The 20,410-nt window shown below is 39.1% G+C and overlaps 1 protein-coding gene across 1 annotated transcript in view; it reads left to right on the top strand.

Annotated features, from left to right (window-relative positions):
* TPH2 (tryptophan hydroxylase 2) overlaps nt 1-20,410 on the top strand; it is a 50,026-nt gene that overhangs the window by 27,047 nt on the left and 2,569 nt on the right. Inside the window, exon 9 of the mRNA XM_038154303.1 lies at nt 14,136-14,231. Within this exon, the coding sequence (XP_038010231.1) occupies nt 14,136-14,231 (96 nt within the window). The remainder of the gene's footprint in view (nt 1-14,135; nt 14,232-20,410) is intronic.

Here is a 20,410-nt window from a genome sequence, read left to right on the forward strand (position 1 = left end):
TCAATATTTAATATTTTAGAATTCTGCAGTGGTCTCCTGGAGTGCATTTTTACAGTCATTCTGTCAGACATTTGTGGCCCAAGAAGAAAAATATTAGCAGAGATACTTAACTAGCTTTAAACTAGCACGCACTCCAGATTGAAGAGTTCCATTACTGGAATTGGGAGTTAGTGCTCAATATTTTCTGCAGGATTTGTGGCAGTCTGCTAGGGCCTTTTTTCTGGGTATGGGGAGTCTGTTTCCAGGTTTGTATCTGTAAGAATTGCTGTGCTGGTCAGGGCCATGGCTGGTGACTTGCGCCCATCATAAATAGCTGTTTAGGGGAGATGAAAGAACAGGATGAGCATATCTGATTATTTTGAAATGTTTTTCAAGCTTCTCACCAATCAGGAACTTGAAGAGCTCTTGTTCTCACAAATGTGGCTTCTATGTATCTAATTATCTTGAAAGATTTCTGTCCAGAGACAGCTGTTTATGTTGGAAGCAACATACATTTTTAGCACCTGCAGTAACTTTGTCAATGAGCTCCATGGCTTAACTGGTGAACTGTCTCATTTTCTTGCTTTTAACCTGATTCCTACTAGTTTTTTTATATGAAGAGAGAATGATCAAATCATCCCTGGAGGCTTTTTGTATGCCATCATGACTACAGAACACATTTTCTTGCTTAATTCTCTCTTTCCTGGGTAGGAAACCAATCATTTGTTTAGTCACTCCTCATGCTATTGAGGATGTTATTCCTCCACTGAATCCTTTCCAGCTAGAACTGGAAAAGAAGAAGGATATATCAGTCACTTGAGTTTTGATTAAGAGTAGCACTGTGGAGTCAAGTCAGTTTTGGACGTGCTTGTTGTAGAAGTGGGGACATTTTGTATGATAGGAAGACTGGACCTGGTGTTGTAGAGTTGACACAAGTGGTTGCTTAGGGATGAAAGAAATAGACTGATTGCAGAAGGAAAGTAGGAATGAGTGGATCCATCTTGCATTGCTGTACAAGGATATGAGTCCATTCAGTATGTGATAAGAAGGGGGTAGGTCAACATAGAATGTGTTACTCTTGGAAAGAAGCATCTTGTGGTTTATACTGGGGTCTCTCAAAGCTAAGAAGGTGAAAGAGGGCTCACTTGTTGCTATGAGGATGCCCAGTTGGTCAAGTCAGTAACCTGCTTCTTGAAAGGATCTCATGTTGCCCTGACAGACAAAATTTTGTGCTCACAAATAATTAGAAACAGTGTTGTTCTGTAAAGTACTAAATAAATATATACCCTTGGGCCCACCCCTGTAATGAACAAGCTAGATGCAAGAGACAGCTAATTTGACTTAATTGTGAGCAGGGAAGAAATTAGAAACTTTACTGTAGAAATAATATAGTTCATTTTAGACAGGATGTGATTTATGAAGATCAAGCCCCAAGCAGTTAGAAACGCTAAAGATAAAGGCTCTATTAAAATAACAAATTGCAGCCAGAGACTGGGTTTGCTTTTATTTCTTGTAGCATTTTGTTTCCAAAAGTGGTTAGATCATAATCTGTGAGGTTATTGAACTGCAAATGCAAGTTTTCATGCACACAAGTAATACATTTTGACATAGAGGTTAACAAGAGAATGGTGCAAATTTCACACAGCACTGGCTTGCTAATTACGTTTGTTTATTTTCAGAAGCAACTTCATTTTCATTAAGAAATTGCAGATTCTGCAATAGTAATCTTTGCCAGTAGTTCAATAGCTCACACTCTGAACATTTGCTCTGCTACAGTAGTAATGAAAGTAAGCCTGAAAAATAGCTTAGAAAAAGATTGTGGAATTTAGGAGTGCATGTATGTGGCAGACATCTTCCAATTCAGTGTTGGATCCAGTTGAGAAAGGCTGAGGAATGGTTGAAAGGAGTCTATGAATTTTGATGGGATTTTTTGCATATTTGTTTTCTCTTTTGACCTACAGTTGATAATGTATTAGCAAAAAGATATAAAGTGTCTTTTATAGAACATACGTAACCAGGAAAAAAGGAAGTATCCAGCACAAGCTTCCAGTGAGCAACAATAAGACAAACATTTTGGATAACAACTTCTAACAAATCAATCATAAGTTACAGGAATAAACATTTAAATATCCAGGGGAAAAAGAGCAATAAAGGAAAGGTTTGGAATATTTTGCTGCTGCTGTTCCTGACTGTCCCTGTGCTTTCACCAGCATGCAGAAGGAAAGTGAGAATCCTGGGCTCTGTGTAGGTATTTTTCAAACTGTAACACATCATTTAAGTAATTTGTACAAGATATGGACATCCTCCAGCAGCAGCACACAGGTGTATGGGGAAGTGAAGGAGTTCAGCATGGCAGCTCATTTCAGCCATGTCTAGGTCCTGCTTAGGACTGAGGGAATGTCTGTGCTGCGGGTGCACAGGTGGAGGAGCTGGCTTTACCCATGCTTTCCATGGAGCCAGAGCCGCTGAGGAGTGCTGTGCAAAAATAGCTTTGGTTACTGCAGGGAGGGTTCTCTTAGGAACAGCTCCCTGAATGCAACTGGCTGGGACCCACAGTGGTGTTGGGGTGGGCCAGCTCCAGGCTTCCTTTGCTCAGGGATCTGTGCATCCTGCTGCATTGTGCTGTGCAACCATGGCTGCTACCCTGCACACCCAACCCTCATTTCAGGAGACAGTGACCTCATCAGGAGAAGGAAGTCAGGAGATTGTGCACTCAGGCAGAAACCAAAATGGTTATGTGTAACCAGAGTCAAAGTTTCACAGAATGGGTCGGGTTAGGAGGGACCACAATAGATCTTGTGGTCCAACCTCCCTGCTCAAGAGAGGTCATCCTGGATCACATTGCACAAAGTTGTGTTCCAGATGGTTTTTGAATGTGTCCAGTGAGGGAGACTCCATGACCTCTCTAGGCAATGTGGTTCAGTGCACGGTTACCCCCACAGTAAAGTTCTTCCTCAAATTCAGGTGGAGATTCCTGTGCACCAGTTTCTGCCTGTTGCCTCTTCTTCTGTTGCTGGACACCACTGAGAAAAGCCTGGAAACCTCCTCTTGACAACCTGCTTTCAGACACTGATAGACATTGACGAGGCCCCCTCTCAGTCATTTCCTTTCAAGACTGAGCAGGCCTAGCTCCCTCAGTCTGTCCTCATAAGAGAGATGCCTCTGAGTCATCTTCATAGCCTTGTGCTGAACTTGCACCAGGAACTCCATCTCTCTCTTATGCTGGGGAGCTCAAAACTGGACACAGCACTCCAGATGCTGCCTCACTGATGTCCTCAAACTGTTCACTGTTCTTTTTATTTTCTGGGATATTTCAGTAAGTAATTTTGCTTACAAAAGGACATTCATACATGAAGCTATTATGTATAACCCAAATAGTACCGTATGGAAAGAGTCTTAGAGGACATACCTGTACAGAGCTGAACAGATGCCAACTTAATGTTCACAACCACAGGACTGGACATACCTCATGTGTTCAGTCTAATTATCTCACCCAGCATGTTTGAGTGCTTTCTCTGTATGCACAGATTAAAGAATGGAAGTAAGACGAAATACTTGTGGCATCTGTAACTATGCCAAGGGCTTTATTCCTTAATGCTGCAACTTCAGAAGCAGCTCTTATGCCTGTCGTCACCTTTCTATCAAATGGCATCAAAGTGCTGGATGGAATACTGTCCCATAAATTTTTAATTGAGATACTTTTGGGTGATCTACCAAAATAATTTTACAAGTATAGCTTAATTTTATATTTATAAGTCCAGTGCTGCTGCTACAGAGGGCCAGGGGGCAAGTTTGCCATTGCTTTCAATAAGCTAGGTCTGTGAGCTAAATGCTAACCTCATTTCCATGTGTACTATCTCTTAAAAGATGTAGAGTTGTACACAGGCAAATGAAAGAAGAATTTGTTGCTGTAAAATTAATTTTTATAATTTACTTTCCAAAGCATCTTATTTAGAAATGAGGGTTTCTGTGAGGATTGAATTGGTTCTGCAGGACACATGATTTTGCAGTTGTGTCTCTTCCTTTGTCCAAACTTGTGTGGTAAAGCATGCAACAAATTTTGTTAGCTACTTCTTAGAGCTAGCAGGCTTTCTGAAGTTATTGCATAAAGGTTTTTGCTTTATTTGTGGATGATTTTGGAAAGTTAAAGTTAAAGCAATTATTCTGAACCTGAAAGCATTGTTGAAACCAAAGAAAGGTTACAGAGAAGGGCCTTGTGATTGTCAGCATTGGTTGTTTTGGTTTGATTACAACTGAGGGTGAAATTGTTGCAGTGGAAGGTCAGCAGAATTTCAACACAGTGATGCCCTTTCAGGCACCTTTAAACAACCCCTGCACTGTCTTATTCTCTTAATTTGCTATTGCATCAGACATAGCATTAGCTAAGACTGAAGAACCTTGTTTCAGTTGTCTGCTGTAAGTTGTATATATTCTGTACCTTATAGAGAACTTTCTATAGACATTCAGAAAGATGGCATCTACTAATAGCACTAGATAAAGCAGCTTGAGCTCGGGGCTTTTTTAAGACATGCTGGAAAGAGTAGGTACTCACCGATTATGATTTTTTTCCTTGTAAAGTGTACTACTCTTTTTTCTTCCCTAGAGATTTTTGTTCCCTACCTTGAATCAGTAGGCTGTAATTGTAATAATTATATAGTTTGACTACATAAAAGTAGCTAAAATTATAGTTTAACAAGACATTTTATATCTCTCAAATGTAAACACCTTTATAGGATTAATTTTTCATCTTTGAATAACCATATTAGCTTATATTCAGATATATACTATATATCTGCAATGAATTTAGGACCTATACAAGCACAGAATTCTTGCATATCCATGGGAATCTTATCACTAGTGACAATTTTGGAGTGATCTTCACATTTGGTAAGTCACTTCCAGACCAAAAATTCCTGTAAATTCCTTTGACTTTGGTGCAGTGAATAACCACAACCTCTCTGCTCACAAGTATTTGCTTAGTATATTTTTTCCACCCTGCTGAATACATGTTCATGTGATTTGCTTTGTGTTTACACACTGCTGGCAAGTAAGCCAGTGGTGACTCGGTTGACTACTCTGTGGTTATGATAGATTCATTTTATATGCCCTCACTGCTGAAAATCAGAGTGCTGCAGGAAGGTGCTCAACTATACTTGAAAATGATTTTGTTTGGGGCTGTGAAAAACATCTTCAGCTTGGATATATTTTTAGTAGCAAAATTAATAGATATTTAAAATTTCCTGAGCTACTTTTCTTCTTTGATCTGTCTGTCAGCTTGACATGAATAGAACTTATACTTTTGTGCTTATGCCTACTATCTTTTTTGCTTCTTTTTTGCAAAGCAGGTTGAGTTAATGCATTAAGAGTCACAAAAGCATTTGGGAGTCCCTTGGCATTTATGTGATTAAAAGAACATTGAGTTTAAATGCAGTGTTGCTGTTAGAAACTGTGATATTTGAAAACAAGTCAGCTATTAAATCAGTTTTCAGTAAATAGATACAATAACTTTTCTTTTTAAAATGTTTAGAAAATTAGTGTGGATGGTGGTAATTTTGGAATGAAATCCTAACTCTTCAGAAATAAATTTGAAATTAATATGACTGTGAAGAAACAGTGCATTTTTCCCTTGAAATTAGAACTCTAAAACTTCACTGGCCAGTTGTCCCCGTCCCTTCTCTCAGTATGTTTTTGCCTTCACAGTTACAGAACTTGAAAAAGGTCTGAAATTCTTTCAGCTCCTGGATGCTGCTCCCCTTTCTGAAGATATAGCCTCCCCTCATTAGTAGGTACATTGGGAGTTTTGCAGCTGATCATGTACACAAGAAGCTCATACCCCTCCTTGGCTAAAATGACACGGGAGGTTCAGTGGCTCTGCTGCATCACTCCCTGCAGTTCAGCTGTCACAGGCAGCAATTGGCCTGGCAATTAGCGAGGACACAGCCTGCTTCAGGAGAAGCACCACAGGAGCCTGGTGCCCTCCCCAGGGGAATCCCTGTTAAGGAGGACACTGGGGCTCTGTCCCTGGGCTGGCCCAGGCTAGTTTCAAAAGAGGCCTCACAGCTCAGAGTAATGAATTCTGACAGTGGACTGGCACAGGGCAGTGGTTCAGTAAACTCTCAGCTTATAAAAAAAGTGAGCGTAGCTTGTGCTGTGATTAGTTGCTTCACCTTTGCGACTTGGTAATCTCTGGACTTACTTAGCCACTCTGTCTAAAGCTCCTCCCAGGATAGGTGCAAGAGAATCCTGTGCCAGTTTTCCCCTTTTGCAATTTCCTTGGAGCATTGTGGCGTTTCAAAAGGATGAATTCTTCCTCCCCATCCTGAAAAGTATTTCATTGAGTGCTGCAAGTTTATGCTTTCTCTTCTGAGTCGCCTGCTTAGCATGCTTGTTGTGGAGTGGAAGATGGCCTTTTTAGAGAAGGACAAAAAAGTTGGACTGGGGCTGAGGTCTACAGGTAACTGTGGTAAATATGTCCTGAGGGCTGAGCTAGGTTTCTGTGGAGATTCTGGGTCTGGATGCTGGGGGAAGAAAAATGTCTGAGGTGGTTCTTGTCTATTCTCTGGATATTCTAAGCAAGGCAGTTCACAATTTGGGGTAGCAGTCCTAGAGTCAATGACCCATAAAATCAGTAAGCTGTCAGGCAAAGGACAGACAAATGATCTCTTTGTATGTGTATTTGTTTCACATTTTCTCTCACTTTTGTGATGCCCCCTGTCATTGTTCAAGTCCCTGGCTCTTTCTTGGAGGAATCATACTCTCCAAGCTGTAGCATAAGCCACAAGGCTGAGGAGAACACTGTGGAGTTCTAGCCCTGGCCCCTGTACCCCAGCAAATCAGGACAATTCTTGCTTTGAAAGATTGTGTTAGTGCCGAGTCCTCATCTGTAAGAGTAGCAGGACAAAGAGGGGTAAAATAGGAATGTAAAAGCTGTAAAGACAGTCCCTTCTTCAACCTGTGAATTTTGAAGGATCTTAATTAACCAATGTGTCATATGAGGCAGCATAGACTGAAGAGTGTGGTTGAACAGCCGTGATATGCCCAGCTTTTTCTTTTTTTTTTTTTAAATTCACTTTCAGAGGACCCCATTTTGTGTAGTCCCAGCTAACATGTCAAAAAAGCTCACTGTCCCTGTTATGTTACCTGTGTGAAATCTCTGGATGACTAAAATTTGAACCAACAGCTTGAAAAAGAAATGAGCGAATACTCTCTTCAGCTAAAATAGGGAGCACTGAATGTAAATTCATGTTATATGTTGTAAAATACAGTGGAAAGGAAATGGGTCATTATTGCACATCATTTTTTCTTAATAACTACGCATGAAATTAATAAACCTTAAACCCCCAGGTTTTAGAAGTTGTTCTAGATAAGAGTCAAATGACAGGGAAAGGGAAATAGGAAGGGCAAAGCATTAGGGCTTCAATGACTTATGTTTAATAATTATCTAAGCAGCAGTTTCTAGTTTCAGTGATCTCATCTTCTTAGCTGCATATTAAGCTTCAGCACTGTTAGTTAATTATGTTGAAAAAACTAGGAGTTCTTTTTCTGGCAGTGTTCAGCAAGTGTGCTTTTTGTGGCATTGATTTTTTGCGCCATCTCTGTGACCACTAGCTTTGGTGGAAGGGAATTGCTGTCTTGCCAGGAAACACCAGATTTTCCATGTAAGTTCCTGATTCTTCACCCACAAAGAGCTCCAGGGTTTTTGACCAAGGTAAAATGAGTGGGCTGGACAGACAAACCTAAGTTCAGATTATTCTGAAGTAATTCAAACATGGAGTGGGATATTATGTGACTTCAGCTATGTGGGAACTAACTTCTTTTGCAACAGCAGAAAAATCCAAGAAGTGCTTCATCCTCCTCTCTGCTTGCTCTTTAGAGCAGCAAGAGGGCCTCCTTCATGTGAGAATGAACAGTAGAAATATTCACTCAAGAGACACAAAATTCTTAGTAGGAGTGTTCTCCAGGTCATATTTTGGAAGTCATATTGCACCTGCAAGGTTGGCAGCTGCCATACACATTGTCTTGTCTTGGCTGGGCTCCCCAGTGTTGGAGGTATAGTGTTACCTCTTTACTTGCGCTGCTTGAGGTACTTTTTCTGCTCCCTAACAAATGCATGATGGTAATTTTATTTTGGTTACCATTATGAGTTTTTCTGCAGAAACTCCTGCAGAAGCAAGCATAATTTCAAAATATTCACGAGGGGTTAAGCCTCCCTGAGCTCACTATAGGCCATGCTTTCTCTGAGTATGTCAAGCCTTGCGTTAGAGGAATTTGCATGTAGTGGTACTGTGAGCTGTGACTGTCAACAGAAATGTGAAGGCTGGTGTGTGTCTATCCCAGAGTGCTCTAATGAGCAGCACCACATCTACTCAAACTATTGTTTAGAAAGAGATTGTTCCAAGCATTCACCCTTAGTGAAAGGTCTGAATGCAAAGAAGTGAGATGAGGGGAAAAAGGAGGCTATTGTTAAATACATTCACTTTGCGATCCCTGAAGGAAACCTCATTTCACTGATCCTAAATGCTTTTCAAAGTGGCAGACTAAAAAAAAATTCTTCAAGAAACTTTGGTTTTTTTGTTTAGAAACGCTGTTGGTTGTGAATAGGGTCGCTGCCTTTGTTGGAGGTAAGTGAATCACCTATAATGAGACTTGGCTATCGAATTTTACTCCTCTGCTTTTGATCTATTCACAAGCTCATCATGAGATTTATTTGTTGTTCAAAAATCTCCCTGCATTTCTGCTCAATAATATTCCCGCATGAATAGCTGTCAAATAGCTGGTATTGCTGAGGTCTGGGCTCCAACACTGGGCTGTATTGGCTAGTTGCCTGGGTTACCTTTGTTACATCTATCTGTTTCTTGTAGTAGAGCATTCCTGATACTACTCAACACACTGTGAATTTTGAATAATTCAGTCAAATGTGAAATGCCAGCTGTGTTTTGGTTTTTTTTTGGTGACTGTTGATGTTTTTGAGATTGAAAAATAAGCAACTATTCAAAAATTTATTTGCACCAGTTCTGAATGAAGAAAGAAAGCACAAATGAGAGTCACATATATTTGTGAGTTGAGAGTTGCTTGCAATTTGAGCACCTTTTACAGGGGGAATGAAAACACTTTTATTTCATTAATTCTTAGCATTAATTTCTAACAATGGGATTTTTAAAAGTCTTTCAGTGGTATAAAATTATTTATTTATGAGATGATTACAACTATATGAGAGATTTAATCTCTAGGTGAATATTTTTAGAGCAAAAATACCAAAGGACTCCTAAAGAAAAAGGAATTAATCTCTCCATATTGTGAACATATCACATGCATTTGAATTGAGTGGTCCATTCAAATATCCTTTGAAATCTGAAATCCCATAGAAACAAGGTAAATATATTTTCTTAAGGGTATTTATTTGGCCCTGGTCTTTCAAGTACTTACATATATTAATAGTTGTATTGTCTTCAGGGCAACTTATTTTATATACATATAAAGTGATTGTTTGTGCCATTGCACATCAGCTTGAGGCTGTAGGTCCATGACATTGGCAGTTCATGTAGTGGTGAGTCTTCTGCCCATGTATCAGGATTGCAGTCATGCAATTACACAATCTCTCATTCTTCCCCTCTTGTGGCAGGGAGCACAAGTGAATTAGCTCTTGACATGCTTGGTGCTCTCAGGACTCATCCTGACAATATTTTCATAAGGTACTTTCAGAAAACAGATAAAATCTCATGCTATACTTTGTGCTGAAAATTACCAAGTGACGCAAATCTCCAGCTATACCATGAGAAAATTAAACAAAGTGGAATGGCTTGAAAGGTCTTTTTGTGAAAAAGTCAGATTTTCTACTACTGACTCTGTGACACTAGGACTCAACACTATGCACAAGTTCTTTGCACAGATCCCGGGGGGAGATTCTCAAATGCAAAATGATGTGGTGTGAGAAGGGATTTTCAAAGGCTTAGAAACCAGACAGGTGAGGAGAATTGAGCCTATCAGACCTTTTTTCCTGCCTTTGAAAATATCTAAGCACCCTCAAATAACGATTTTTTCTGTTAGCTGTCATAGCTGTCACTGATTTTTTCTTTTTCTTATGGTAGTCCAGTTTATAACGCAGGGCAGTATCTGAATACAAAGAAGAGACACTATGTTTACCCTGGAGACCAGATCTGGAGTTTGCCAGGCCCTTGATGTTCTCTGTATCTTTCCTATCAGTAGGAGGACAACTGATCTGACTCCTAAAATCACATGTACATTTGGCCAGACGAGCTACCCCAGTATCTTGTCTCTGACCCAAGCAATTGTGATGTCTGCAGGACAGCATATGTCGAAAGCCATACGGTGGTATTTTCCTGATGTACTGCTTTACTTGCCAATGACTTTTGATTCAAGGGCTCTGAAGGAAGAAATCTGCTATATTAGTATTTTATAGCCCTTAATTGGATTTTCTTCCATGCATCTGTTGAATAATTTTGAACCCATTAGATAATGTTTCATGAGCATGACTGTAAAGTATCTTTCATATATTTTTGAATAAATAAGAGAAATAGAATTAAATGATACTGAAGACTGTCTTGGGCTCCTGGCACTGTCGATTGATGTCACTTGGTATAAAAACTATTTATAATCCCTCATTTGGCATTTTGATTCTTCATCTCATTTTGCTGATTTGACTAACAGAGCAGCATTTTACTGTAAGGCTCTTTGAGAACTTCAGAATTTATACAACATGGAAAGCCACCTTTCCTACTTCAAGAGCCTATCTATAATTGCACCAAATACAAACTTTACCCCAAAGGTGAGGTGGGCCTGAAAGTAAAGTACAGATATTACTGTAGTTTGTAGAGGGACCAAATATCTGGGGCCACAGTCTAGGGAGTATGACAGAGACAAGTCCAAGATTTCAAGTCAGACCAGGAGAGCCTGGATGACCCTGTTTGTGCCTACATTCACCAGCCTACATGTAATAATCAAATTTGTCTTCAGGTGAGGCTTCAAAAAATGTATTAATCTCAACAGCCACTGCTTTGTTCAGTCATGGCCTCTCCAGTGTGCTTATCCTGTGTGTAATATAGAATATCACAACTGTAGTTTACCATACAGAGAGACACATTTACTGGGGTTCCTATGTGTCTGATCTATAAGAAGTGTTGCTTTATAGTTAATATTTAAACGCCTTATCAGGAGTTTAAACCTGGATGTTTGTAGGCTTGAGAACACAACTTACCAAAGCCTGCAAACTCTAGTGCACTGAGCCACCTTTGCAGGTCCGAGTGGACGTGTGGGGGAAATCGTGCATTGCTGACTACCGATCTGAAGATGGCAGCATTGGGTGAGCTTTGCACTTTCTTGGCTACGCAGGGCACTCTCAAATACAAAATTGTAGTTGCTGCGTGTGGCAAATCTATAAATCAGCTTTTAATTTGAAAGGCTTTTCTTAATGCTGCAGTTTGATATCACAAGTTAGTAGTAGGCAGACATATTGCCATTTATGTGTTTTATTTTAGTTAGTTATACTAAGAGTACAAGTCTTATAAATAGTAAAGATTGGCTCTCACCAGCAAGCCTTAGCTCATAAATATGACTCCCTTTTATTACAGTAACAATTATAATAATTTTTGAACCAATGTGAAAGAAGCTCCCTCTTTAAGTACTGTCTACCCATCAAGCAGGAAGCGGAATCAAGTCCTACCTGTCTTGTGGATACTGCTCACCCTGGGCAGCAGGGATTGCTCTCTCTGGTGCCTGTGTCAGCTCCTCTGCCTTCTGCGCTTTTCAGCCCCCAGAGTGCACATCCTCAGAGCAGTGGAGAGCGTTTCTCCTCCTTCCTTCTGCTGGCCTTATAGATTGCTAAATGGGCATTTGACTTTCTCCTTGGAGCAGCATGACATTGGTTTGGTCTTCTTCAGCCTAAGAAAGGTCAACAGTAGAGGTGCCCCACGTGTGGGGACTACGTGCAGCTCTTACAGATCTAAAACTTACAAACACCAGACTCCTTTTTAGCTGCTGCTGGTTTTAAAAATGAAAATGAGCAATGATGTTTCATCAGGAGTCTAATCCTGTTGTATGTCTGTCAGAATGTTAAGAACTACTACCTGATGGATTCCTTTACAGAACACTGAGGAAGAGGGGGACAAATTCAAAGATGTTAGTAGGATTAAAGTGTAAAGCTGAGTAGTTAGTTTCTAACTGTTTCAGCATGTATACAAGCAGGACTGTGGCCAACTGATAGCTCTTCTGGCAAAATATTGAGGCAGGGAAGTGAAATTTGTACTCTTTGTGACAGGTCTCTCAACTTCGCTCACTACTTCTGTGATGACTTTGTTGTTTTGTGTTATTGGCTGTTTGTCCCTGAGACAGTGTTTTTGGAAACCAGTTGTCTTGCCTGCCTCCTAAGTGATGACATCAACTCACTGGATGTACTGAAAATTTTATGCCAGCTTGGTTTACCTGAGTCAATAGCAAAGCCAGAGTTGGAAATTTGATACTTTGTGTTTATTTCTTTGTTTTGTTTTATTTGATGATTTTGTGCTTTCACGTTCCTTTATGGATATCTGTGCATTTGACTTCTGTGATGGAAACAGACTTGAGACGTTTGAAGTCTCTGCTACTGTTCCTTCTTCTCAGCTGACCGAGCAGGTTTGGATCAGACACAGGGCACAGGTTTTTTATCCTTTTTTTTTAATTAGACCCTTCTGCATAGTGCTACGCTGTATGAATCACTATCTGTACAGAAACTTTGATGAGGCTAAGCAATTAATAATTTCTGAATTTCTAAAGATTGGTTGAACTTAAAAGAGCTGTTAATTTCTGGTCTTCTATATTTAATATGATACCCAGTGTGGAAGAGTTGGGAGTTAAGGAGGAAGTGAATGGAAAAAAACCAACATTGTATTAGAATGTATTCTGAAGTTACTTTAAAAAAGTAAAATTCAGTATAAAATATTGGGTAATTTCTTATCCTAAATTCATTTCTCCTGCAAAGACATGTAAATCTTCTAGGTTCAGTGAAGTTATGCCCCTTTGTGCAAGACCTGAAATTGTCAGATGATGTAATAAACATGACCATATATAGGAATATGTGTGTATTTTTGCATATGTGAAATATTTTTGTATAACTTAGAACTCAACTCAAATAATATGCACCATATTTTTATATAACTTGGAACTCAACTTCCTAAAACCTTCATATGTAGAAATAGTTACTATTTCAATCTTAACTGTTTGATCTAATATCAAAAAGCATGTGATGTGTTGTAAAAAAATCAAGTAAAAATTCAGTACCATAGGAGCAGAAGGGACTGTGATCTTTAGCATTTAGTGGACAGTGGGCTGTCAGTGCTTCTTATGACCTTCCTAACATTTAACTTTGTTAGGTGAGTACAGCAAAGTTAGATACAACACTGTTACGTTGATTTAACAGATCTCTTTTCACAGCCTATAATCAGTTTTACAGGTCAGATAAATTACCTGATGGAATGAAGACCCAAAAAATAATTGTTATTGTTCAAGTGAATTCATTGGTCAAGTGAATTCATTTGACTGAATATAACCTTCTTTCTGCAATTTAAGAAGCCAAATGCCATATTTGTTCTTTATTTATGACAGAATAAAATCTAGTGAAGACTAAGGCCTCATCTCAAGAAGGCTCTTAAGCACATACATAAAAGTAAATTCATTTTAACTCAAGACAACTCAAGTATGTTTCAGACTTTAAAATGATATCAGCTTGAGCTCAAAACTGAGTGCTCTGAACTACATCTTAGAGATCTTCAGATGCTCCTAGACAGTCAGACTAACTACCTTGCAGGATTCTGTTTTGAGGCATCTCATTTATTTCTGAAGATTTCAAAAACCTCTGTAGGATACTATCAGCACCTTTGATACCTAAAAATGATTTTGCTTGTCTGCTCCTAACTGGCCATTACTGTAAACTGCTTGTGTACCCAGACAAAGAACAATATCCCAAATTTTTGTGCAAAGCTTCCTTCCTGCTGAACATGACATTTAAATTACTTAGCAGCAATAATACACATTATCGGAGATTATATTCAAAGTAGGTAATTCTAAAGAAGTGGGACAGGCAAGTGAATATGGTACTGATTGTTATTGCTGAAGTGCCTGTTTGCAACTATACTATTTGTACTGAATATCTGTATTTTTTACAGTGCTATTTCTTTACGATTGAATTTGGCCTTTGCAAGCAAGAAGGACAACTGCGTGCTTATGGGGCAGGACTTCTGTCTTCTATTGGAGAGTTAAAGGTATGTACCCTTAAAGCATAGTAAAATTTTAATCTTAACCAAAAAATAGTTGGACATAAATGTATTGATTTTCAAATAACAGTTAAAATTCTCAAGATAAAAAGCTTGTGTTTAAAATACAATATTGACCTAAAAGCTTTGTTTGAAATATCAGCTGGCACTTGAAGCATGAAATGGACTTATAAGGCCCAAAGTACCAAAGCAACTATAAACTAAAAAACTGATTTCTGTTTGAATTTTCGTTTCTTGTCAAAGGGGGCTCAAGGGTTCTAACAGGTAAGAGTGCCTTGGGCTCTAAAGGCTTTGTTTGGATGACGAGCACGTATTTTTAATACCCACAAAAAGTGCTAGAAATCAGACATGATTCTGTTCTATGTAATCCAGTGTACTTGAGTGGATTCATTATTGATACAAAAAGAACAGCATTCATTAAGGTCCTGATTCAGTAGATTAATCATATTTAAAATTAAGGAATGTGTATAAACTCACATTGAACTTGCCTATACATAGAGCAATACATAGAGCCCTATTCTTTTAAGGGTGAAAGTGTTTAACCTTGCATGGTGTGAGTAGTTGGAGTGGATAATTTATTACCTCTTTTAATGCCTAGAAAACATGGGGAATGGGCAGAAGATATTTTGTCACAGCTGTAGTATTTTGGGACATAATACATCTCTCAGTTAGCAAGATGGGAGGGAAGAGTAAACAGAGGGAGGAGTACCATCTTCAGAGACCCAAATGAACTCTTAGTGGCTTTGCAGGTAAATATTTGGACTTAAAAATCACATACAGAAGAGTATTGAAAACTATTTTGCAGCATATCTATTGTTTATTTGTGTTTACACATCTTCCCACCCTCCCGAGTTGGTTTTCAGTGAGCTACTTGGCAATTTAATAGAAGTATCTCAGTCTCTTTTTGCTGCTTGTTTTACCTGTAACTGTGAATATTTGTGCTGGAGCTCATTAGTAAAACTACTATACTTCCAGTAGTAAAAATGTTGAAGAAAATTACCTTCTCTAGTGTTTTTTCTTTGATTGCATTAGAGTTGCTTTGCTCTCAGTTCTGTGCATACTCCAGCCACAGAAATGTTCTGTATCAGTCTGGCAATATTTTATACTCACAGTGCAAAGATGTTTGAAGGAAAAACATGAAGATGCCCCACTTGTTTTCCTTTGGCTCAGCAACATTCAGTGCTAAACCCCAAACTTTGCAGGATTCTGTAAAGAATCAGGCCTTTTATTGAAACTAACTGTTAAAGGTTGCTAGGTGATGACCCTGAAAATACCTACCATATCATTTACAAAATCTAAGGGCATAAAAAAGAAGAAAGGAATAGTCAAGAACATAATAAATCTTCTACCATCAATGTCATAAACAAATGCATTATTCTTGTCAAGTCTGCATATTTGGTACCACACATTTGTGACCCCAGATCTGGATTCTTTGCTCAGCAGTAAACTCAGAGTATAAACACAAAAAATAATCCTTTTGAAAAGCAATGCTAAAAGCTAAATAATCTGCACATTAACGGACTATATTGATCTGCTACAGTGTTATGGCCAGATATATATCATAATAATTTTGCTGTAAGTCAATAATATTATATACTTTTCTATTACACTACATATGTATTTTGTAGATATGATGCCAGAAGGGTCTACAGATCATCTGATTTGATCTCTTGTATCATAAGATACTACATTTCATCAGATCTTGCATACACCGATCTTAAGTTAGAAAATTCAGTTACTGATAAACTAAGCACTTGTGTGCTGTGGGAACAGAACAGCGCCATACCACAAGTGTCCATGAAGGGACTGATAAGGTGAAAAATATTCAAAAAGTCTGTAGATGTGTGCTCCAGGGTAGAAAAGAAGGGAGAAGTTAAGGAAAAAAATGCAAAAAAGTGACTAAGTTTTCTGATAAAATGACCATGGGAGAAGCCATTTCTAGACCACAATCCTGGCATGAATGGGCTTCTTGTCAGCAAAATATTATTGGGGAGGTGCTTAGGAAGGAGAATGTCTGGGCACTCATGGCATTGGTGCACACCTTTGCATCAAGCCATTGTCACTTTCTCCTGTTTTTTGGGAAAGCAATCTCCCTCCTAGCACCTACTGGGAAAGCAAATTTCTTCCTTGGCCTGAAGGAAGGTCATACTAATAGAATGTTGTCGAGATCATGATTGTAACTGAAATCCTTATTGGTGGCAGCAATTGCTCTGAAAATGATGAGAACAATGCTGGCTATTTCAGCATTAGTGAGAGGGGGTGAAGAGGAGACAGATTGCATGGCCATGACATGTCCCCATCATGTGTGCAACGCTTGTACTTCTCACAGGTGTCAGAGTAAAGACATCCTTTCAGAAATAACCTCTGCTATGCTTTAGACAGCGATGGCTGTGGCCCATAGATGTTCAAATACTTATGTATCCCTGCCACTAGGAAGGCAGATCTTGAAATGTTGAGTTTTGCTGCCTTGAGTTTACAGTAATAGAATAGTTTAGGTTGGAAAAGATCTCTAAGATGATCAAGTCCAATTGTTAACCCAGCGTTGCCAAATATGCCGCTAGGTCATGTCCTTGAGTGCCATATCCACACATCATCTAAATACCTCCAGGGATGGTAACTCAACCACTTTCCTGGGCAGCCTACTCCAATGTTTGGCATCCATTTTGGTGAAGAAATTTTTCCTAATATCCTGTCTAAACCTCCCCTGGTACAACTTGAAGACATTTCCACTTCTCCACTTCTTGTCACTTTTCACTCGGGAGAAGAGACCAACCTGGCTACAATCTCCTTGTAGGGAACTATAGATAGTGAAAAAGTCTCTCCTGAGTTCCCTTTTCTCCAGGCTAAACAAACCCAGTTCCGTCAGCTACTCCTTGTCATTGTGCTCCAGACCCTTCCCCAGCTCCAGTGCCCTTCTCTGGACACCCTCCAGAACATCAATGTCTTTGAGCGAGAGGCCCAAAACTGGACAAGGACTTGAGGTGTGGCCTCACCCGTGCCGAGGGAGAGTCACTGCCCTGGTCCTGCTGGCCACGCTAATGCTGATACAGACCAGGATGCCATTGGCCTTCTTGGCCACTTGGGCATGCTGCTGGCTCCTGGTCAGCTGTTGACTGGAACCCTCATGTCATTTTCTGATGTGCCACTTTCCAGCCACTCTTCGCTGCTTGGGCTTGATGGCACCCAAGTGCAGAACCTGGCACTTGGCCTTGTTGAACCTCAACAACTGGCCCCAGTCCATTGATCCATCCTGTCCAGATCCTCTGCAGAGCATGTCTGTTCTCCATCAGAACAATGCTCCTGCCCAAATTGGTGTTCTCTGCAAATTTACTGGGGGTTTCCTTGAGACTGCACAGACATTTTTTATTAATAAGCTTTTGTGAGCAAGAAGAAAAGCCTTTCTCTAACTTCTGTCCCTATCAACTCTCTTTTCAATACAGCGGTATGCACAGGAAATAAAATGGTGGCCAATTTTATGTATAATTTGTATAAATTTCTAGAAGTACATGAGTTTATTTGTAGGGCAGAAAGGGCAAGCAGTACTTGGGCTGTTTGGAGGACTGAATGGCTTGTTCAGTCAACCCTGTTTCTGTATTACACTGCTCCACTTCACAAATCTGGTCAACAGCTCTAGTAACAAATAACTGTAAAAGCTAGAGAAATGTGTGCACCAGCCTATCACTATAGGATTCTCTTGAAATGTTTTTCCCCACTCAGTATTTAGACCTAAAATTTCAGGTAATGAAAAATGCATCTCCTTATGTGCATGCTATGAAATCATCAAGTAAAAAAAATTAAAAGCACAACAAAATAAGGAGAAAAAGAAGATTAAAAATGAAGCCTGGAGGGAATAGAATAATACAGTAAGTAGTTATAAAATGTTCTGCCTAATATAGTCAGGTTAACTCTAGCTCACACTATTACACAGTATGTATTTGGGGCTTAGAGATAAGGTGGAAATAATGTACATTTCAATTATTAAAACTGTTTCTAAAAAGCAGTTCAAATGTCTTTGGAAACTTTAATCCATTTAATTTGTGTGATGCTCTCTTGAACTCTTTCATTAAAGGAGTCTCCTATCAACTTCAGTTGGCTATAGATCAAGTCATACATCCCTGTTGTATGCTTCTATACTGAACAGAGAGGTAGACTTAAAATCTCTCTCTATAATTTTTTAAAGTCAAATACAGTATCCAATTGTATTATTTTGTTTTAATGATAATTTAGGAAGTGCCAGCATTAGACTTTATAACCAAAAATATTAAAATGCAAATTTTGGCTCTGTTTTCTGAAGAGGATGAAGAAAACAACTCCCGGATCCCAGATGCTAATTTTATGAAACTTTAAATAGAGAGATTTTCTGTATTTTTCTAGAATTTCTATAAAATTGCACTATTGAACAAAATTTTCTGGTAATACAGGACGCTGTCAGATTCACAACATATTTTGTAGATAAGCAGGAAAACATTTAAGAGCAGTTTTTTCAAGACTCTATGTACTCCCCCTGGGAAAACAAGGTGATAAAATCAGTACTGGCACTCACACAACTTCTCACCTGTGTTCCTATTCTGCCCTCCTGTACTTCTCAGACAGTGCAGTATTTATAACTCATCTCAAGTTTTCCCCTTGCTAGCTGAAGATTTTACTTTTTGGGTTTTGTTTCATTTATTTTCTTTCTCAAACCTGAAAAGCTCTGAGTTCTGTTATTGCAATCCATTTTTGTACTCAAAGGAGGATTTACAAGACCAAACTCTTTTTTCATGTGTCAGTGATAGTGGTCACTTAGGAAATGATTCACAGTTGCACAGTGCAAATGCCTGGTTCCATCTGACATGCCCTAGTATTTCTGACCAGTCACGACTTCAGAAACATGTAAAAGGCTTCTTCAGATCCTGTGCTGTATCTTCCATTCTCTGTACAATGCATCAGACAGCCTAGGCCTTAGACACCTGTTGTTAGGTACCTCAATCACTCTTTTAACCTTTCATCTGGCAGGAAGTGGAGGCATTTCTTTATTGTTATGCTTATTTTCAGTGCAAATGATTGTCTACTTCTTAAGCTGTCTGATACTGCTGCTTTTCCAGAGAATCAGTGATGATTCATTTCAAAGTTTCACTTCAAAGTCTTATTTCTTGAACTGAAGAAGACTTACCAATAGTATTACTAGCATTACCAGTACAGTCTGTGTGAATGGGCTGTTAGAGACTGTTATCACAGATCCACAAGATGGTGAGATGCCCTATTTTTACCAAAAGCTATTTTCCATGAGTGCTAGCCCTAACATCTCATTGGAGGTCGATAACATAGAGGTTTCTCATGGAGAAATACATATTGGGTACTTACTCATTTGAGTTCACTAAAGAACTGAATGTCCAACCAAACCATAAGTGAACGACATATATTTAAAAAACACAGGCCAGAAGATAAAAGCTTTTGGACTCACCAGACAATTTTTTTTTTTTTTTTTAATATTATGTACTTCAAAATGTCAAGAGAGAGATTGCCAAGGACCAGCATCTTACAGCACTGTAAAGTTTCTGAAAAATGCTCTGGTCAGCTTTGAGTCAGTGTCTTGATCATTCTAGATCACATAAGATAGTTTATGGTCTCTCTGAAGGTTTGTCTGCAGGCTCATTTCAATTGCTGAACTCTGACATTGCTGGTGTCAGCATATCAACTCAATAGCAGATGTTACAGATGCCAGGCTGTGAAATTTGAAAACACCATCCAGATTTGCTAAGATGGAAACATTGCTTTGGTAGCCATGACAATTCCTACTTGATCTAAGAGCCAAAAGAACTTGGAGGGGAGACTGGTATCTCGGGTGGGAAGTCACCAGAATTTACACCTTTTGTTTCCAAACTGCAATCCTAAGAATAACTGATCTGTTGTCACCTAATTTTGAAGGCATGTCTGAATACTTTACGCTTGGTTTCCAGGGTGCACATGTGCTGCTGTCCTCATGTTCCACTCTCTGCAGAGTTGCTTTGTGAAACAGCAGCTCTGTTCATGTACAACTAAACTGGGATCCAGAAAGAATCAGTCATTTCATATGGATTATAGGAGGAGAATAACTAGGAAGGCTTTCTCAGAGGACATCCCCTGTGACAGCGTCAGCCTTTCCTTCTCTTTAAACTCTCTCCTTTTATGGAATTAGGGCTTAGTGA

This window comes from Motacilla alba, chromosome 1A (assembly GCF_015832195.1).
Source record: "Motacilla alba alba isolate MOTALB_02 chromosome 1A, Motacilla_alba_V1.0_pri, whole genome shotgun sequence".
Classification (NCBI taxonomy): Eukaryota; Metazoa; Chordata; class Aves; order Passeriformes; family Motacillidae; genus Motacilla; species Motacilla alba.